General features: G+C 42.2%; 1 protein-coding gene across 1 annotated transcript in view; it reads left to right on the forward strand.

Annotated features, from left to right (window-relative positions):
- Positions 1-20333, forward strand: part of LOC125426473 (ras-related and estrogen-regulated growth inhibitor-like) — a 45873-nt gene that overhangs the window by 16158 nt on the left and 9382 nt on the right. Inside the window, exon 2 of the mRNA XM_048484773.1 lies at positions 18003-18059. Within this exon, the coding sequence (XP_048340730.1) occupies positions 18003-18059 (57 nt within the window). The remainder of the gene's footprint in view (positions 1-18002; positions 18060-20333) is intronic.

Genomic DNA, 20333 nt, shown 5'->3' on the forward strand with positions numbered 1-20333 from the left:
TGACAAAGGAACAAAGGGTGTGCTAAAAGATGACAGGGAGATTGCAGAAAAGCTGAATGAATTCTTTGCATCTGTCTTCACCCAAGAGGAGGTGAGGAAAATTCCTGCACCTGAACCAAGCTTCTTAGGAGGCGAATCCGAGGAACTAACGAAGATAGTGGTAGACAAGGAAGAAGTTCTGGCAGCCATTGATAAACTAAATGCTACCAAATCCCCTGGCCCAGATTGCATTCACCCAAGAGTTCTTAAAGAGCTCAAGCATGAAATTGCTGATGTTCTCACTTTAATATTTATTTATTTATTTATTTATTTATTTATTTATTTATTTATTTATTTATTTATTTATTTATTTATTTATACATACTTTGGGCTTCTAGACCGCCCCATCCCCGAGGGGCTCTGGGCGGTGTACAGCAGATAATAAATACAATTTTAAAACATCATAAATAGGCTAAAACTTATAAAAGCAGCGAAAACTAGCTAAACATTAGCATTTAAATGTAAAATAAATATAGGCATAGGTGTAGGTGGCGCCCGGTGCCTAATATTAAATTCTTCCACCCCCAGGGAGAACGGTAGGTCTAGATAGATGTTATAGGCCCAGATGTAGAGGCCGGCGGAAGGGCCAGCGAAAGGGGCCAGCGGAAGGGGGCCAGCGGAAGGGGGCCAGCGGAAGGGGGCACCATCAGCGGCTGGACTCTCCAAAGGCCCGGCGGAACAGCTCCGCCTTGCAGGCCCTGCGGAACTCACCAAGGTCCCCGGGCAGGGCCCTAACAGCTGGTGGGAGAGCGTTCCACCAGGCCGGGGCCAGGGCTGTAAAGGCCCTGGCCCGTGTGGAGGCCAGCCGCATCATCGAGGGGCCGGGGACCACCAGTAGATTGGCCTCTACCGAACGAAGTGGCCGTGTGGGAACATATGAGGTGATGCGGTCCTCAAGATAATGAGGGTCCCGGGGCGCGGAAGGCCTTAAAGGTCAACACCAACACCTTGAAAACGATCCGGAACTCTACTGGGAGCCAATGTAGTCGGCGCAGCACAGGCTGAATATGGTCCCAACTGGCTGCCTGTGAGCAGGCGCGCCGCCGCATGTTGGACCAGTTTCAATCTCCGGATCGAAGCGCAAGGGCAGGCCAGCGATGAGCGAATTACAATAGTCTAGCCTGGAGGTGACCGCTGCGTGGGATCACAGTGGCTAGGTCCGCTTGGGAGAGGAAGGGGGCCAGCCGCCGGCCTGGCGAAGGTGGAAAAGGCAACCCGGGTTATATGGGCCACCTGGGTCTCCATAGAAAGAGACGAATCCAGGTGGACCCCCAGGTTACGCACAGAGGGGGTCGGCGCCAATGTGACCCCCTCCCACACCGGGCGCTGAAAAGTCCCCCCTCGCTGCCAAGCCAAAGGATCTCCGTCTTCGATGGATTCAGCTTTAACCTGCTCTGTCGCAACCAACCAGCAACCGCCTCCAGACAATGCTGTAGAGCCGCAGGGGCGGCGGCTGCTCCCCCCTCCATCGACAGAATGAGCTGGGTGTCATCCGCATACTGATGACAGACCAGCCCAAAACTCCGTACCAGCTGAGCAAGGGGTCGTACATAGATGTTAAATAATAGCGGGGATAATAGCGCCCCCTGGGGTACACCGCAAGAAAGCGGGCACTTCTGGGAGGCTTGATCCCCGCGCCTCACTTGCTGATTCCGGCCCCGGAGAAACGAGACAATCCATTGAAGGACCATGCCCCGTACTCCGGAGGCGGCCAGGCGGTGGGTCAAAAGGTCATGATCGACCATATCAAACGCTGCAGTAAGATCTAACAATACCAGCAGCGCCGATCCGCCTCGGTCAAGCTGTATACGGAATATGCAACTTATCCTTGAAATCAGGCTCCATCCCTGAAGACTGGAAGATGGCCAATGTCACACCAATCTTTAAGAAAGGATCTAGGGGGGACCCGGGAAATTACAGGCCAGTCAGTTTGACATCTGTTCCTGGTAAATTAGTAGAATCTGTCATTAAAGATAAAATTATAAAACATGTACAAAAGCAAAACCTGCTGAGAAAGAGTCAGCATGGCTTTTGCAGAGGCAAATCCTGTCTTACAAACTTACTAGAGTTCTTTGAGGATGTAAATAGGCATGTGGATAAGGGGGAACCAGTGGACATTGTCTACTTGGATTTCCAAAAGGCTTTTGACAAAGTTCCTCACCAGAGACTATTGAGAAAACTCAGCAATGAAGGAATAAGAGGGGAAGTCCCTCCTATGGATTTCAAGGTAAAACTGGTTGGAGAAACAGGAAGCAAAGAGGTGGGTGTAAAATGGGAAATTCTCACAATGGAGAGATGTTAAAGGAGTAAGGTGTCCCCCAAGGATCCGTTATTGGGACCAGTGCTCTTTAACCTATTCATAAATGACCTGGAAGTAGGAGGTGGGTAGCTAGGTGGCCAAGTTTGCAGATGATACCAGAATTATGTAGGGTGGTGAGGAACCACAAAGGATTAAGTGCGAGGAGCTCCAAGCCGGACCTTGGATAAATTAAGGGCAGAAAGTGTGCTAAGAAGTATGGCAAAATGCAGTTCAATGCTTAGCAAAATGTAAGAGTGAGAGTGCACATAGGGGCAAAAAAAATCCCAAAGCGTCACCATACATCATCGCCTACAGGGGTCCAGTGCTATCAGTCACAGACCAGGAGAAAGGGATTTGGGCGTCTTAGTTGTGATAGTTCCATGGGAATGTCAGCAGCTCTCAATGTAATGGCAGCTGTGAAAAGGCAAAGCTCTATGCTGGGGATAATCAGGGAAAGGAATTGATAATGAAAACTGCAAAGATTGTCATGCCCTTTATACTTCTAAAGCACGTCGGAATGCATCTCATGCACTTTGGAGTACTGTGTTCAGTTCCTGGTCACCACATCTCAAAAAAAGGATATTGAAGAGGATAGAAAAAGTGCAGAGAAGGGCAACAAGGGATGATTGAGGGACTGGAGCACCCTTCCCTTATGAGGAAAGTTGCTGCAGCTGCTTGGGACTCCTCTTTAGTTTGGAGAGGGAGACGCCTGAGGGGATATGATTGAAGTCTATAAAATTATGCATGGGGTAGAAAATGTTGACAGAGAGAAATTTTTCTCTCTTTCTCACAATACTAGAACCAGGGGGCATTCATTGAAAATGCTGGGGGGAAGAATTAGAACTAATAAAAGGAAACACTTCTTCACGCAACGTGTGATTGGTGTTTGGAATATGCTGCCACAGGAGGTGGTGATGGCCACTAACCTGGATAGCTTTAAAAGGGGCTTGGACAGATTTATGGAGGAGAAGTCAATTTATGGCTACCAATCTTGATCCTCTTTGATCTGAGATTGCAAATACCTTAACAGTCCAGGTGCTCGGGAGCAACAGCCGCAGAAGGCCATTGCTTTCACATCCTACATGTGAACTCCCAAAGGCACCTGGTGGGCCACTGCGAGTAGCAGAGAGCTGGACTAGATGGACTCTGGTCTGATCCAGCTGGCTTGTTCTTATGCCCCGTTTTTTGGCAGTGCAGGTCTTCTCCTCACACTTTTCATGTTTACTGTGGGCTGCTTAAACATACTTAACTGTGCATTGGCGTGTGGCCCAGGCCTGTCCTTTCTCAATTATGAAGCTTCCATGAAGGAGGGAGATTTCCATGAGGAAAAATACTGCAGATGTTGCTGTGAGAGCAAATGTCTGTGCCTACCGAGTTCATGGATCTCAGTGGGGGCTGCTGCATGACACACGCACCCCTCGCATCTGTTTCAAAGACTACAGCTAGCAATAAAAATTAATATCTCACTCTTAACAAGAAATACCAGCCTTCCTATGCAAGCCAACATTTAATATTACTTTTTCTAAAATTTTCAGTATATGCGAATTAGAAAACCTAATGTATGTTCTTTTCTGCTCTGATTTTTTTATTGAATCCCCATTTGCCATTTTAGCACCACTAATTTCTTATCCAGGGAAAAGATTGTGTTAAAATATGAGATAGCTGAACCTGGACCTCTAACTTGAAACTGAAGGATAGAAAAGGTTATAGCTGTTTTCATGGACAACATTCATTCACACATGCAGATTCCCTACTTGCTGGGTCATTCAGGATGAATGAAAAGTTCACAACTTTGCTATCTGTGTTTTGCTGTGTTTTGCTTGCTATTATTCTTAACATATTGAAATAACTCTGTTCAGAGAATCTTTTTCTGGTAGTCAGACCCTACAGAGACTTTGAGACTTCCTGCATGCACTGGAAAATCTTTCCTTCACCACTCCTACATCACCTTGGATTTGTCATCTGAGATACTACTTTGATGTCTCAAAGATATTCTCCAGTTTATTGTATTGTCGAAGGCTTTCACGGCCAGATTCAACTGGCTGTGGTGGGTTTTCTGGGCTGTGTGGCCATGGTCTACCAAGATCTACCAGACCACAGTCTGGAAAACCCACCACAATCATTCTCCAGTGTGTTGCTTTGTTATAAATATGTATAATTCTGGGGCTTATGTATATATTTGTTAACCAGTTCTTTTCTGTCATACACTAGCAATGCTGCTGCTGTGTACTATTTAGGAGAAAGTTTATTATGACTGCCATTTTGACAAGGGAGGCAACATAGCAGTCCCATCAAGTCCTTCAAAATATCCCTGCTGTAGATAGTCAGTGGTAGCATTAATGACTATAACTGTTTGACTTAAAAGTGATGTGCTGACCCTTTTTTTTGCCATCAACTCACAGCTGACTTATAGGGGTTTCAAGGCAAATGTTCTGTGGTTTGCCATTGCCTACCTCCATGTCCCGATTCTGGTGTTCCTTGGAGATTGGCCATCCAAATACTAATCAGGGCTTACCTTGCTTAGCTTCTGAAATTGGACAAGGTCAAGTTGATCTGGGGCTATCCAGGTCAGGTCAGTGACCATTAAGCTAGTGTATATTTTAACACTCAGAAGAAAATCAGAGCCAGAAGCCAAGGAAGACACTGTAACACCCAGAATATAAGATGCTCACGTGTGTCATTCTGAATTTTTTCATATGAGCTTCCAGAAGCTATTGTTGTTCCTGGGCCAGTGACCAATACAGCATGATTCCCAAAGCTCTTTCATTATAGTAATCCTCTTTCTAAAGTTGTTCCTTAAATGACACACACAAGTAGAGTTCATACTTAGTCTAACCCTTAATCACAACCCTCTGGTACAAAGAGGAGCCCACCCATCTTCTTCTGACTCTTGGTCTCTGCCAAAACCTCCGACTTCCTTTAATCTCTGAATGCTGAATAGAGTATCCCTGTCTGCACCTCTTGCCTCTGGCTGAATGATTTGTACTCAGTATGTGTATTTGGAACAGTAAGTCATGCTTTAATAATCTGGTTCATTGTATTCTGTCTGACTGTAAATGACCATTTGGTTAAGGCAGTGTGTTTATTTTTTCTCTTTTCTGGTAGAAGATTGAGTTATGCTGGGTACAATAAGACTCCTGGTGGCTCTAACTGCCCAGACAAAGCATATCATATGAAAATTACTGTCTGTTTTTAAAATAAGCATATAATTACACTAGGTTATTTATAAAAGAGAGGGGGGCATCAAAACATTTTTTTCTGTCTCAGTGCTTATTTTGTGTAAGTACAATTTACATTTAAGAATCCAATATTCATTGCCAAGAAAGAAACATATATTCCAAGGAGCCATTTTAAATACTTTGTGTGATAATTTGTTACATATACAGAATTGCAAGGATGCTCCTCTGCCCTGCAAATGACCAAATCCTGACATCCCCATGCATGATATCTGCCAAATGAGAACTGATGCTTCAGTTTTATAAAAAGCTGGCTTGCTGAAAATTTAGTCAGGAAGAGGAAGAGTAATTTACACCTCTGGAGTACGATATTCTCAGTAGAACCATTTAGAAGCATCTGCATGGTGGGTCTGGGAAATATGCCCAAGATCCTTCATCTGGCTCTCCTAAATGGTTATCATGTGAATGTACAACTTATTTAGATCCTGCTCAAGCCATAAGTGGATGAAAATCAAGACCAAGAAGATTAATAGCCCCATCCAAAGTGGGGGTTGAATGTACCTGTGGGAGTGGTGTATGGCTGCCCCAGCAGATTTACCTTCTACAGGGCCCTTGCCCTAACAGAGAGGTGATTCCACCTGTGTGCAGCTGCTGTGGCCCTCCCTGACCAGCACTGAATGTGGTGCCAGTATCCCAGAACCCCTGCCACTGCTGCCAAGGTAGTGGGGGCGGGCAGTGGGCATGGCAAGGAAGGAGTCGACAGTAGTCAGCTTCCTCTTGCCCATTCGCTGCCTTATGCTGGTGGCTGGGACTTTAGACTTACGGCACCTGAAAACGTGTTGTAAGTCTATTAAACCCAATGGAGGAGGGAGCTGCCCTCCTTGATGGTTGGAGGGGGGGGGAGCTTAAGTAGGCCTGGCAGCAGAGGTCAGAACCCATATGGGGCTCAGTGGCACTGGGAGGTGGGGAAAAGCCTTAGCGGGCCTGGCTGCTGGGAACGACACTTACTGCCATTGTCCTTGAAGGTGTAGGGGGCCTGGCAGCAGAAGCTAGAAGTTAGGATCTGTGCCAGGCCCTTCTACAGTGGTGGGAGGAGGGGAGGGGAAGGAAGAGGGGAAAGGGATTCCCTCATGAATATAATGGATTCCCACTTTTAAAAAAAATTATGTTGGTTATTTATTGTCCACTTTTCTCACAGATACTTGAGGTGGATTAAGGTGAGTCAGTATAATCAACAAAATGGGACATTCAATAACTAATGCATTAGGAATTTAGAAGTTTGGAACCAGAGAAAGAATTGATGCAAAGCATAAGAAATTACATAATAGGATCCTATTTAAAATAAGCTATATGTAGCAGAATAGACCACAGTCCCAATCATTTATGCCAGTAAATTTGTGAACTGTTTGGTACAGTGCTGCAGAAAAACCCTCTTGAATAGTTCAGTTGTGCATTGTTGTTGGAATTTCAGGAAAGTGGGATCTTTTTTAACCTCTTTTGGCTGGCCATTCCACCTGGTAGACACAATGGTGATAGCATGGGGGTTGAGAACTTTGGGGGACAAATGCCGGGGGGGGGGGGGCATTCAGGCTTTTAAGGTTTTAGGCTGCCACCTCTATTCATAAGGACTTCTGATAGCCCGCAAAGGACTGCTGCTTTATGCTGCTCATCTCACCTGAGGATAAAATCTCAGATTCTATATTTTACCCTTCAGGATGTGTAACAGACAGGAATCAAACTTAACATGAAGGAGTTGGTGAAATACACACACACACACACACACACACACACACACACACACACACACTCACACACGCAGATCGTCCAAGGGCTGCTTCCTTGCTGCTGAGCCCACCCTTCAAGTCATCCATGTGGCACAGCCTGGGCCTGCTGTTTTTCTACAGCAGCTCCAGCATTATGAAATATCTTCCCCAAGGGAGTGACAAAGGCTCCTGTGTTACCTGTTTTCTGCGAGAAATATGAAGATGTTGTTTTTAGGTGGGCTTTTTGCCATTAATTTTTGAAGGTAATAATTAGTAGGGAAAATTATGGAACTGTGTTATTCTTTTCTTTTCACAAATATTGTATGTTATGTGCTGGTCAGATTTAGTTTGGAGAGGTAAGCTGCCTAGAGGAAGGGGGCATGGTGTATCCTGATCTTGTCAGATTTTGAAGCCAAGCACGGTCGATACCTTGATGGGAGACCAGCAAGGCAGACTTGGGAGACCACAGGAATGTCAAACCATTTCTGCTTCTCAGTTGCCTTGAAACCCCTTGCTGGGGTTGCCATGAGTCAATTGTGATTTGACAGCCCTTAAATACATAAACTGCCTACAGGTGCTTTGGCTGGTAGAAAAAGAGGCGCATAAATATTCTAACTAATAAATAGGAACAGTGCAAAATAATAATGTTGTGTATTTGAGAGGTGGTAAAGGCTTAAAGGTTCGGAAACAACGTACAGAAGGGAAGGTAACCATTTACCACACAGGATTGTTTCAAGACACTTGGGTGGGTGACCCTAAAGCATTTGCGCTTTCTGCATGCAGCCATCCACAGGACTTACTCCAGGAACCAGCCCATAAAAGCAAAATGAAGAATGTTGACCAGAGCAGTCTTTCTGTTTATGCGAGTACTTAAACAATCCAGCTTCTCATCTGCACTGGAAAGAGTCTAGTAATTGACATAGTACACCATGTACTGATATCATTTGACACCTAGGAGCTGTGTAGCAAGTCTTTGAAGAACCTCCTGCTCATGTCACAGTGTATTTATATTTCACACAGCAGCCTCTTGAAAAGTTATGGTTACATTGGGGTATCTTCCCTTTGAGAAAAGTCTCTACCTAGGAGTTTAGTGGCTTTCTTTGTGCAGTGTTGCTGGAAGATGCAGTGCAAGTTAGTGCTTTTCCATGGTAAGGGAGGGAAGACTAGACAAATCTAGTGTGGTGTAGTGGTTAAGAGCAGGTGCACTCTAATCTGAACCGGGTTTGATTCCCCGCTCTGCCACGATCTGTGGAGGCTTATCTGGGGAACCAGATTAGCTTGTGCACTCCAACACATGCCAGCTGGGTGACTTTGGGCTAGTCACAGTTCTTTGGAGCTCTCTCAGCCCCACCCACCTCACAGGGAGTTTGTTGTGGGTGGGGGAGGGGCAAGGAGATTGTAATCCCCTTAGAGTCTCCTTGCGGGAGAGAAAGGGGGGATATAAATCCAAACTCCTCCTCCTTCCAAAATAAATTTAAGGTATCCCAGGAGACAAAAAATACTTTCCCTTATTATTGGTCTCTAATAGAGGTTCTCAGTTGCAAAGAAACAAGCAAAGATAGAACCTCAGAACTAGCCCACTAAAGATCTTAGTCCAGTGATTTCTTTTTTGTTCCCTCTGACTACTCAGCTATTATAGTGAAAGAGCAGCAGCAGTTTTCATACTCTGCACTTCTATTGTTTACCAGGAAACAAGACAAATCCCCACAGGGACTTGTATCAAGGTCAGATCAAAATATCTCCTCCTGTTCTTCCCAAAGGGATGGGTACAGATTCCCAGGCCTGGTGTGTGTTTGTGTGTGGCATGTTTGTTATTAAAGGCATCTGGCATGGGGGGAAGAGAAATGCTGCAAGAAGTATTCGCTCATTCTCTTTCTTGCTCTAAATATTCATCTTTAACCTTCATTTTGAGAGGTTTGCCAGATTTCCATTGCAGGCTTAGACTTGTCCCTTTTCCTCACCCTAATATTGTATGTGCCTGCTGCGTGATTGCTGCTTCTAAACTGCGTACAGTTGCATATTTTAGTTTTCTAGAAGTGTGCGAGGAGCCTTGCAGAAGATGGCTGGAAACCTGCATCCTTGTAATGTCAGGAAGGTAAGGATGGCTGGGTGATACACAGAACATCTTTGTACACATTTTCTTGCTCGCTATCTGCATATAGTTATTCTGCCATTTTGTGGGGCTGTTCCCTCCCTCCATATGATCCAAAATGCACTAAAAACCCTACTAAATATTAAGCTTTACATGCAGAATTTGAAACACAGGATGGGAAGTCTTTGATTTGATGTGTTATTTCTACTGGAAAGCTGGAATGTAGTTTAGGGATGTGGGAACTTTGTGTTTAACTGCACTGCCTGCCCCTATACACCTTCCCTGGCAGCGTTCATTTTCTTTAGTTCCCCACATTCCATACTTTACTTGCAATTCAAAAAACAATCTATTCTGTTCTCAGAAGAAACAGCCTATTAATATTGTGGCCTCAGGCTCCCCTGATCTCATTAGATCTCAGAAGCTATGCAGTGTTGGCCTTGGGTTAGTACGTGGATGGGCATCCTTCAAAGAATGCCAGTTGTGATGTGGTGTCAGGCAACGGCAAACCACTTTCAAATGTCTCTTGCCTATGGGATTGCCTTAAGTCAACTGTGACTTGATGGCATGGAAAGAGAGACAGACAGACAGAAAATATAGGGCCTAAAATAATCTAATGGTTATAGTTCTTTCTGTTCACATCTCTGCCATCCTCATCACCAGTTGATTTCAAGTTTCCCTGCTTTGGCTTTTATAAGTATAGGAGGGCGTTCAGTATTATTTTTGCATCCTGGTTTGTGGCACATGATCTGGACATGATCTGACTCATAGGAACAACTCTCCCTTAAAATTGATTCAAATATTCATTTTCTGAGGTTGCATTATTTCCCCCAATTCTAATAAAGTTATGTTGCTTAAACATGAGATCTGGGTGAAAAGTTCATAAACATGAACGCAAATCTCATTTTTTTACATGGGAGTTGCTTGTTTCACTGTACTTCTATGTTTTAACAAAATTGTCATGCCATAGTATCTCAAAAGCTCCAGTTCAAAATCAGCCTTTTTTCTTGAAATGACAAATGTTGACAAAAGGAGTGATTTTTCACACATGCATCTTCCCAAATAGGGCATAAAACAGAGATCTGTTCAACAGGTGCAGTATTCTTGACATGGTGGAGAATATGTCATTAGGTAGCTGCCCTTGTCAGAATAGTGCTATCCTGGTCTAGAGTATGCAGGTTTGGTAGATGCATATTCAGTATGATTTAAGGAGATCAGGTATATGTTCGATCATACACAAATACCTGTCATAAGCGGTTGTTGTGGATTTTCTGGGCTGTGCGGCCATGGTCTGATGAGGAACCAATCAGTAAGTGTTTGGGATGAAACTTGCTATGCCAAGGTGTGGTTGACTGTATTGTATTGCGGGTGGGGTTTTCAGGCCATTTACATTTGTATTCACATATGCATTCCCTGCAGTAGCAACAGTATTAGTGAATGCAAATCCTGTGTCTGGGTGGAGTTCATTGTCCATGAACCTAGCATGCCTTTGGTTTTTGATTCTGGTGTTTTTAAGTACAGGTAGTAGGCAAGTTTTGTTCATTCTCGGAGTCTCTTCCTTCTTATTAAAGTTGTTTTGGTGTTTGTGGATTTCAATAGTCTCCCTGTGTAGTCTGACATAAGATTTAATAACCTGTCATAAGATTTAATAATGCTGTTTACATAATGATGAGGATACTTTCCCCACTCTTATGGCATAATAGCACTTCTGATCCATTAGTGATAGCGAATCTACAGCCATGGAGCTTCAGCTATTAGAACTAAAATGTGATTTTGATGTGTGTCCCACAGCTAATCAGCTTCATTAGTAAGTTTACACTAGTGGTATTCAGTTGAGATAATGTGGTTCAGTTTGCTACAAACATATGGAACGAGTCTTCTAGCGAATTAGTGTTGTTTCTAATGCCACACCAAATTTGTCTGAGGTTCAATTTTTGCTGCAAATTTTACTGTTACAGAGTGTCAGAAAATACTTTCAAAAATCCTTACCTTCTACTCTTTCCCAAAGTTGTAATACCTGCTTGCTATCATCATTACTCTGTTTTGCTATCTCTTTGGCATCATTTTTTTAAATGTACAATGGTTTCTTCAAAGCATGAACACAGCCACTTCCTGTGATCTAAATTCCTGGGTAGGAATGCATGGAAGAAGATGGGCTCCTCAGATACCCCAGTCCCAAGCCATGTAGGACTTCAAAGGACAAAAACAAGTCAAACATAGGCATGACTAGCAGGGGAAATTGACTGGACATGCATGTCTGAGCACATATCCCATTAAAATAATGTCATGTAGGTGGATAATGTCTGCACTTGAATGCACATCTGGATACATATCTGTAAAGGATTACACTGCACAGAGAGAGAGAGAGAGAGAGAGAGAGAGAGTCAGGCTATTACTGGCTGCCACCTCTGAGGCCGTTTCTGCACGGCCCATTTATGACGGCCTGGGGGTGCCAAAAAAGGCGCCCCCAGGTCAGCTACGTTCACAGGAATGTTCGCTAAGCTGCAACGCGAGCGGCAGCGGCGACCTTCGACTCTTCTTCCCTCCCCAGGGCTGACCTCAAGGCCGCCCCTAAACAACAACCCTTTAAAGCGGGTGTTGTTAGGAGGAGAAGCGTCTTCCCGCGGGCGCGGAGTGCGCACCGCGCTGCCGGGAAGCTATCGCCAGTCTCCGTCTCGCTCACTGCGGGAATTTTTTTCGCTGCAGATGCAGCCTGCGAGGCAGTTCCCAGCCCATACACTGTCCCTCCGACCCTCCAGGGGTCGGAGGGCAGCTGGCTGGGCTGGCGCACCGGGCAGGCTTACTTCCAGAGGACACCGTGAGTGGGCTGGGAGGGAGCGCAGAGGTCACTCCATCGCGGAGTCGCCATGCCGCCTGCCGACCTCCCGCTTTGCCCTGAAAGCGTGCGCAGGCTCCGCCCACGCCGTCCGAACTCCTGCGCCGGCGCAGGAAACTTCTCCGGCCGATGCAGTATATCTAACGGCCTGCAAGAGGCCTGAAATTTGTTAACACTGTGAAACTTCACTTTTCTCTCCAAAACTGTTTACACCTGACAAGCTGGCTTGGGCACTCTAAAAGAGACTCAATGAGGCTTATTAACAATAAAACAAAGATGGAACGTTTATTTACAGAATTACTAGAATAGATGTTACAGGAATAAACTTTTCTTTTTCTTAGACAGGAATACTTGGATAAATCTTTTGTTGTTATAGACCAGTGGTTCTCAACCTTCCTAATGCTGCAACCCTTTAATACAGTTCCCCTTTAATACAGTTCCTCATGTTGTGGTGACCCCCAACCATAAAATTACTTCGTAACTGTAATTTTGCTACTGTTTTACGATGGTCTTAGGTGACCCCTGTGAAAGGGTTGTTCGACCCCCAAAGGGGTCGTGACCCACAGGTTGAGAACCACTGTTATGGACAGTTTGTAGTTAATCACCTTAGTTGTTACAGATAGAACTTTGACTCAGTTTAAATAAATCTTCCTTCACTAAATTACTTTCTTCAGGGAAGACCTTCCATTCAAGACTCAGACAAATACTTAAGCAACCTACTCTTTCCACTAAAGAGAGTCACACTGGGCTTCACAAAACAGGCTCTGGAGTTTCACAACTGTAACCCACTCCTGACTGTGCCAATTATATAACACATCCCCTCAGAGATTCTCTGGTCCCATATCCAGGGGCTTTCTCTGCAGAGACCTATAACCTGTGTGTTTTAAGTATTGTGTGGTTTTAGTATTGTGTGTGTTTAAGTATTGTTTCTGTGATTAGGTTTTTCCTAGGACCTAGGCTCAGGTTCACACCTCTGGCCTTTCCAGTCCTTCACCAAAACTGGCTATACAGCAAAACTCTTTCCCTCAGTTTTCTGGGTCTCAGCCTTTCTGTATCTATGCCCTATCTCTTCCCTATTTGGCTCATGAGCACATACCCTCTGGCCTTTATAGATAGATGCAGCTACAGCCAGCCAATCAGGTGGAGCTCTGGATCAACTCATTACATTCTTTTTCTATGTTAGAACTGTGCTTTGAAATTAACCAAACTGCACCCGGTGCGCAGTGTGTTTTTTCCGCCCCCGTAGCACCCCCTCCACCCTCCTTCCCACAGGGTTTCCTAGACCCTGTTTTGAGGATCTAACTGCTACGTCACAGTGGCTTTAATAAGGTAGGTGTTGTTGAACAGTAACAAGCCTCCAGGCCTAAGTGAGTCATGCAGTCACATAGTATCATGTCACCCAATGGTTACTGACAGGGCTGACTCTGATGAGTACTCAATCAAAGGCCAGAGTAGCCCCAGAAAGGACCTGCCTCCTCCCCTTGCCATTTGCTGACAAAAACCAAACCTAAAATGATGTAGTTGCCTAGCAACTGCTACTGAGAGCTTCCATCTTTTAAAGTTACAGGTGTTCCTTTTACGATTTTGGTTATTGTTTTGTTTTTTAGTTTTCCAATGTATTATTTTGTTTCAGATTTTTCTGCAAATCTGGGCATTTATTAGGTCCACAGAAAGATCTGTCTTGTGTGATCATAGCTCTATTCACCCGATATAAGTATCCTCAGATTTTGCTGACTGCACTATTAGGCTATACAAGTGGGAGGGTCAATGAAACTCACAGAAGGGAATCCCATCTTCCCCCTGATGCTGTCTGGTATGATTCCAGATCCCATCACTCACCTTGGAGCCCAATCACAGTGCCAGTGATGTCCAAAAGCTGCTCCAAGCCCAGAGCAGCTCCCAGAGTCAGATGCTACAGCTGTGCCTAGAGTGGTTCTTGGCATGCCAATGTGGCTAGGACTGAAACAGCTCCTGGCATCTGCTACAACAGGGCCAGATGGCAGTTCCAGAGCTCTAACCCAAACAAATTCAAAGATACACACGTTGCACTCTGGCTGGGTCTGCTCTTATATATTGATCTTATATTTAATTGTTCCATTCAACACTTCTATTAATATTTACATTTCCTTCTCAATAAGACATCAGTCTTTCAACTCTTATAATTAAACATTAATAGTCTCTTAGTCCATTCAGTTCTCTATTTAGAAAACAAAGCTTCAGTTTCATATATTCATACAATCAGTAACCAAAACTTCAGTTTCATGTAGCAGTTTCATATATTCATACAATCAGTAACCAGAAGCTTCACTTTCATATGAGATCCATAGAAGCGTCACAGAGTATATAGAACGCTTTTTCGTATAGCTTTCTTCACTCATAGTATGCCCATATGTTCAAACAACTTCCATCAGTTCTTTGAGGCTCCTAATGGGTATATCTGAAATTAAGATTACACAGATACATATATTCTGAAATCAAAATTATGCCTATTCCCTATCTTTCTTGCACCAGTCCACCTCATCTATCTGTATTCCCATTACTCACTGGCTCTCTATTCAGAGTTGCCTGCTTCCATCTCTGCCTTCCGTTTGTCTTTTGCTGACTCATAGACTGAGAGTTCCAGAGCTCTGCCATCCATGTCACTGAGCTCCCAAGTTCCACTACTGCAGCCAAGCTCCTGAGCTCCACCACTGATACAGTTAAAATGATAGTTACTGTTTTACTTTTTTTAAAAAATTTTTTTATTGTATAGAGTATTCATACATTTGTTACATTTAATATTTTTCTTTCATCTATACATTTTTTCCATTTTCATCCCCGCTTCGCTTTATTAACTTTTTCATGCAAGCAGCAGGAGGTTCATTCTTCTTATTCTCTTATTCCATGGCTCTTCGTTAAATCCGGCTTCTTCAATCCATTCTTTATACACTGTCCATATCTTCTTAATATCTTCTTTTTTTTCTTTCCATAAAATATTTTTTGCCAGTCTTTCAAATATCTCTAGCTGTATTTGTTCCCATATATATTCCAACCATCTTGAAACTGTCCATTTTGTTTTATCTTTCCAGCCCAGCGCCAACACTGCGTGTGCTGCTCTAATCATTATTTTATACATTGGTTCCAACCTTCTATTCACTCTAATGCTAAGTCTATTATCCCCCACAATTAATAAGTTCTTTATTTACATCAATTTTTACTTCTTACCAGTAGTTCTATATATTTTAAAATGTTCTCCGGCAAACTTTTTTCACTTCTCTTTTGCATCTCTATCCACATATACATGTATATAATATGCTCCTTTTTCTCCCACAGTATGCCAACACTTTGGCTTCTGAATCGCTTTAATCATATAGGTATTTGGAGCTGTGTTTGGGGTTCTGTACCATTTTGGTATATAACCTTTGGCTTTCTAATTCCACATTATTTTTTCAATCTTTATTTTTTCTTCATACACTATCCATTATTCTTTCTATTTTTTTCTTCATCTAAGAAATCATCTTTTTCCCATTTTGTACTCAAGCGTTCTTATCATGAATTCCTTTATCCCTCTACACTATATATTTTGTATACTGCTCCTATAATCTTCCCCTTTCATTTGTTTCCCATGTGAGTCTTTAACCATTGATTCATTATAACCATTTCACCTATTATTCTATATTTCCTTAACTTTTCCACATAGTCCTCTTTATTGCCAGCCAATGGTCTCTCTCCCCCCCCCCAATTCCTATTAGAGTTCTGTAATGGGTATAATTCTCCTCCTTCATAGAATACGTCCAAATGCTGATACTTTATGTATCCCTTCTTCTTTCAATTTTTCTTATAAGTTTTTCTCCTTCTATTTCCAGTCAATGCTCCCCCACTGGGGCCCTATCAAGAATGCCAGGGCAATCCATTTACTTCTCCATTTTTCCCAAATATCCATATTTACTTTTTTCTTGGACCTATTACTTTATTTTATAACATTTTTTATAATCATTTTATGCATAAATACCATGGTTACCCTATTCCCCTTATTTACTTCTATTTTTCAAATTTCAGCCATTTTGCAGAGATATTATCTTCATTGATATCTAATAAACTTTTTTGTATCTGGAATGCTTCATAATATTCCTGGGTTTTCGGTTATTCCCCAACCTAAGAGATCATTTTGGCATATATACTATTTTATTCATCACTCTCGCATTTTTTTTTTTTAATTAAATACCCATGCTTTTTTATTTTTTCCCATATCCCATTCTTCTGGAATTGTTTTTTAGCAATTTTTCATTGGTAATTGTGTTCCTAAACTAGAAGTATGAGATTTTAGGCAATATACACATCTTCTTTACTCAAGCTTTTATCTCTCCCCTGCTATATAGATAGAGGGTTTTTTGCTTCCCATCTTTTATTTGATTTTATGAATTCTTTTCCATCTATTTTCATAGTTAATACTTCTATACAATCCTATCTTTTCTGGTAGAAATTACAGATTTCCCTAGATATTTGATTTTCTTCTTTAATATTTTCTTTTATTAGAATTGTTTTTCTATATTCACTCCTAACATTTTCTGTCTTGTCCATATTCACTGTTAATCCTAGATGATATTTCTTAAAAAATCCTCTAAAATTATTTTTAACTCTTTCATTGTATCCCTCACAGGGATTAGTTGTTTATCAGTAATTACATCATCCTGCAAACATATTTATTTTAATTTCTTCCTTATTTATTTTATATCCCTTTTTTATTAACTTCCATTATTTCTGTGATTCTGTCTGCTAAATACTCCATGGCCATTACAAATAGAGCCGGAGACAGCGGACACTTCTGTTTTACACCTCTTCTTATATTAACTATTCCTGATAATCCTTCGTTTACTCTTATCTTGGCCTTAGCATTTCTATATACTTCTTTTAATACGTTTATGAATCTGTCTCCAAATCCAAAGTTTTTTATTATTTGGAACAGAAATTCATGGCTTACTGTATCAAATGCTTTATATACATCTAGTTTTATCATAGCATATTTATTTTTCTTTCCATGCTCTAATATATTTAAAACGTTTCGTATTGGATGACATATGTCTCTTCCTTTTACAAACCCGTATTGATCTTGTTCTATTATTTTGGGAAGTATATTTCTAATCCTATTTGATAATATTTTTGCAAATATCTTATAATCTTGATTTAATAAGCTTATTGGTCTATAGGATTCTACTGAAGTTGCATTTTTTCCTGGTTTCAGGATTGTCACTATCTCCGTCTCTCTCCATGTATCTGGGGCTTTCTGGCCACTTATTATTGAATTAAATAAATTTTGGAGTTTTGGAACTAAAATTTCCGCCATTTCTTTATAATATTCCGCTGTAAACCCATCTGTTCCGGGGGATTTATTATTTTTTAATTCTCTGATGTTACTGTTTTACTTGATTATTGCTGTTGGTTTATACTTAATTATTTTCAATATGTTGTTGTTTTATGCTAATAAAAGGCACTGACTGACTGTCACTGATAAAGCCAGCCTACCCCAACCTCCTGGGCATTGCCAGACATTGCCACAGACATTCCAGCTTCCAATGGGAGAAATTTGGACAAAATGTAAACCCTTGGTTGTATTCTTTTTTAACATTTCAAATTTTTCTGCAAACCTGGGGGTCTGCCAAATTTGCAAAAAAAATCTGTTTAGCATCTGTGTAGCTCCAATATGCTGATTTAGATATTTGCAGATGTGGGCTAGACTTCGTTATCAAATATATAGATGATAATGATTATATTTATGTACTGACTTACTCTTCTAATCACAATTTTCCTTTTTCCAATGAAGCTTTGACAGTGAGATTCATCACCAAGCGATTTATCGGTGATTATGACCCTACATTGGGTAAGTAGATGTTTTGTAAAGAGAGGTATTTAAGTGTTTGACAGGAAGAAGGCAAATTAGCATATTGTCATATAAAAATGGATGTTCTGATTGGTAACCTAAATGATAACAAAAATAAAGCATGGGAGAATTTTATAAAGAGAAGTCACTAACTATTCAGATTCTTTCTTGCCATCATTTACCAAATTCATACATTCAACAAAGGGTCCTAGAGGCTTATTTATTGTTTCAGTCTAGCTGTAATTCAGATGGACATTCTTGTTTTGGAAAATAACCTTATTCATCATCTGAAGATCCTGCGCTTTTACAATGAGCCAGAATGCCTACATAGGACTCCCATCTACAGCTTGGGAGATTCCTGGAGGTTTGGAGGTAAATCCAGAGGAAAGAGGGGTGTGGGGAGGAGGAAGGAACTTCTGTGTAATACCATAGGAAAAGATCCATTTAGCATCAGTGTAGTTCCAATCTGCTAAAAATATTACGTATTCACATATCCAATGATGGCGGCTAACAGTTTTAAAACATTAGTAAGGCTTCAACTGTGCCTTAGTATACCTAAAACAACATTTCCCACCCGTTATAATTTAAATTTACTGAAATGGGAGTGGGGGTGGGGCAACGAAGGAGTGGGGACAGAATTGGGAGGCTAGCAGTTTGAAAGAAACAATTGCTGCCTCAGCCAAAGGTCCAGTGAAACATTTATATCTTGCAGGCTCTGTGGAACTGAATCAGATTCTGCAGGGTCCTGGTCTCAGGAGATAGAGAGTTCCACCAGGCCAGGGTCAATTGTATATTCTTGTGGCCAGGGACTACCAGAATGCTACTACCTACTGAGCAAAGTGCTCTCCAGGAGCAAAAGGGGCTGTTGTGGTCCTGCAGATACAATGGTCCCAGAATACTCAAGGCCATAAAAATTAATATCAAAACCTTGAACATGACTTGGAATTCAACTGGTAACCAGTACAATTTGCGGAGCACAATTGCCAGATGTTTGGTTGGATGGAGAAATAAAAACCATTTCAACATGATTGCATGCTCAAAGGAAGCAGACTCAGAAATGGATTTTTAAAAACGCAGTAAAAGTGCTTGAGAAAAAAACAGAGGGGAAAATGAAGGAAACACATTTCTAGAAGAAAATGAAGGAAAAAATATGCAGAATTAAAAGGAAAAAAACAGCATATTGTTGACAAGACTTGATGTAAACAACTCATGTGAAAAAGGCCATGGGAAAAAAAGCAGCTTGGCTGAGAAAACAGAAGGGGAGGAAATGGTTGAAGTTTTACACTCTCCTACCACATTCCTCTCCTTGCTGAAGCAATCCTGGCAGTTAATTTTTTTAAGTGTCATTTAAAATAAACATGGAAGAAACCATAACCTCGGGTAGCTCTCCAAAATCTATTTATCGTGTGACAGTAAAAACTGAAATTAATGGTATACAAATGTGAAGTCCTTGTGTTATGAGAAGCAGAACAATGTGTGTTTCTATCAAAATCCTTGTAAGAACCCTTGCCACTGCATTCTGGACCAGTTGTAATTTCCAGAACAGTCTCAAGGGCAGGCCATGTAAAGCAAGTTCAGCAGTCCAACCTGGAGTTGACCATTGCATTGATCATTATAGCAAGGTCCAAATGGGACAGGTAGGGAGCCAACTGCCTAACCTGGTGGAGGTGGAAAAAGGCCACCTTGGCTGTATGTGTGACCCAGGGAGGACTCCAGGTTCACACCCAGGCTTTTGATGGAAGAGGCAGATGTTAATACTACTCTGTTTAATTTTGCCTGTTGGAAGCTTCCCCTCTGGCCTCCCCTTGATCCAGCAACAGGACCTCCATCTTTGATGGATTTAGTTTCAGTCTGCTCTTACTCAACTAGTCCACCATGGCCTCCAGGCACTCAACCAGAATATCAGGGGTGATGACCAACTGGCCCTCCATCAGCAGAAGAAGCTGGGTGTCATCAGCATATTGATGGCAACCCAGCCCAAAACTCTGAAGCAGCTGTGCCAGGATCACATGTAGATGTTAAATAACATTAGAGAGAGGATTGCCCCCTGCAGTATCCAGCAAAACAAATGGGGCCGCTGGGACATCCTTTCCCCAATTGCTGTCTGCTGTCCCCAATCCTAGAGAAATGAGATCAGCCATTTTCAGACTATCCCCAGAATCCCAGTGATGGCGAGGTAGTGGGTCAAAAAGTCATAATTGACTGTGTCGAATACTTCTGTTAGGTCTAAAAGCAACAGCAGCACTGACCTGCCTTGATCCAGGTGGAGCCAGA

Source organism: Sphaerodactylus townsendi, linkage group LG02, assembly GCF_021028975.2.
Source record: "Sphaerodactylus townsendi isolate TG3544 linkage group LG02, MPM_Stown_v2.3, whole genome shotgun sequence".
Classification (NCBI taxonomy): Eukaryota; Metazoa; Chordata; class Lepidosauria; order Squamata; family Sphaerodactylidae; genus Sphaerodactylus; species Sphaerodactylus townsendi.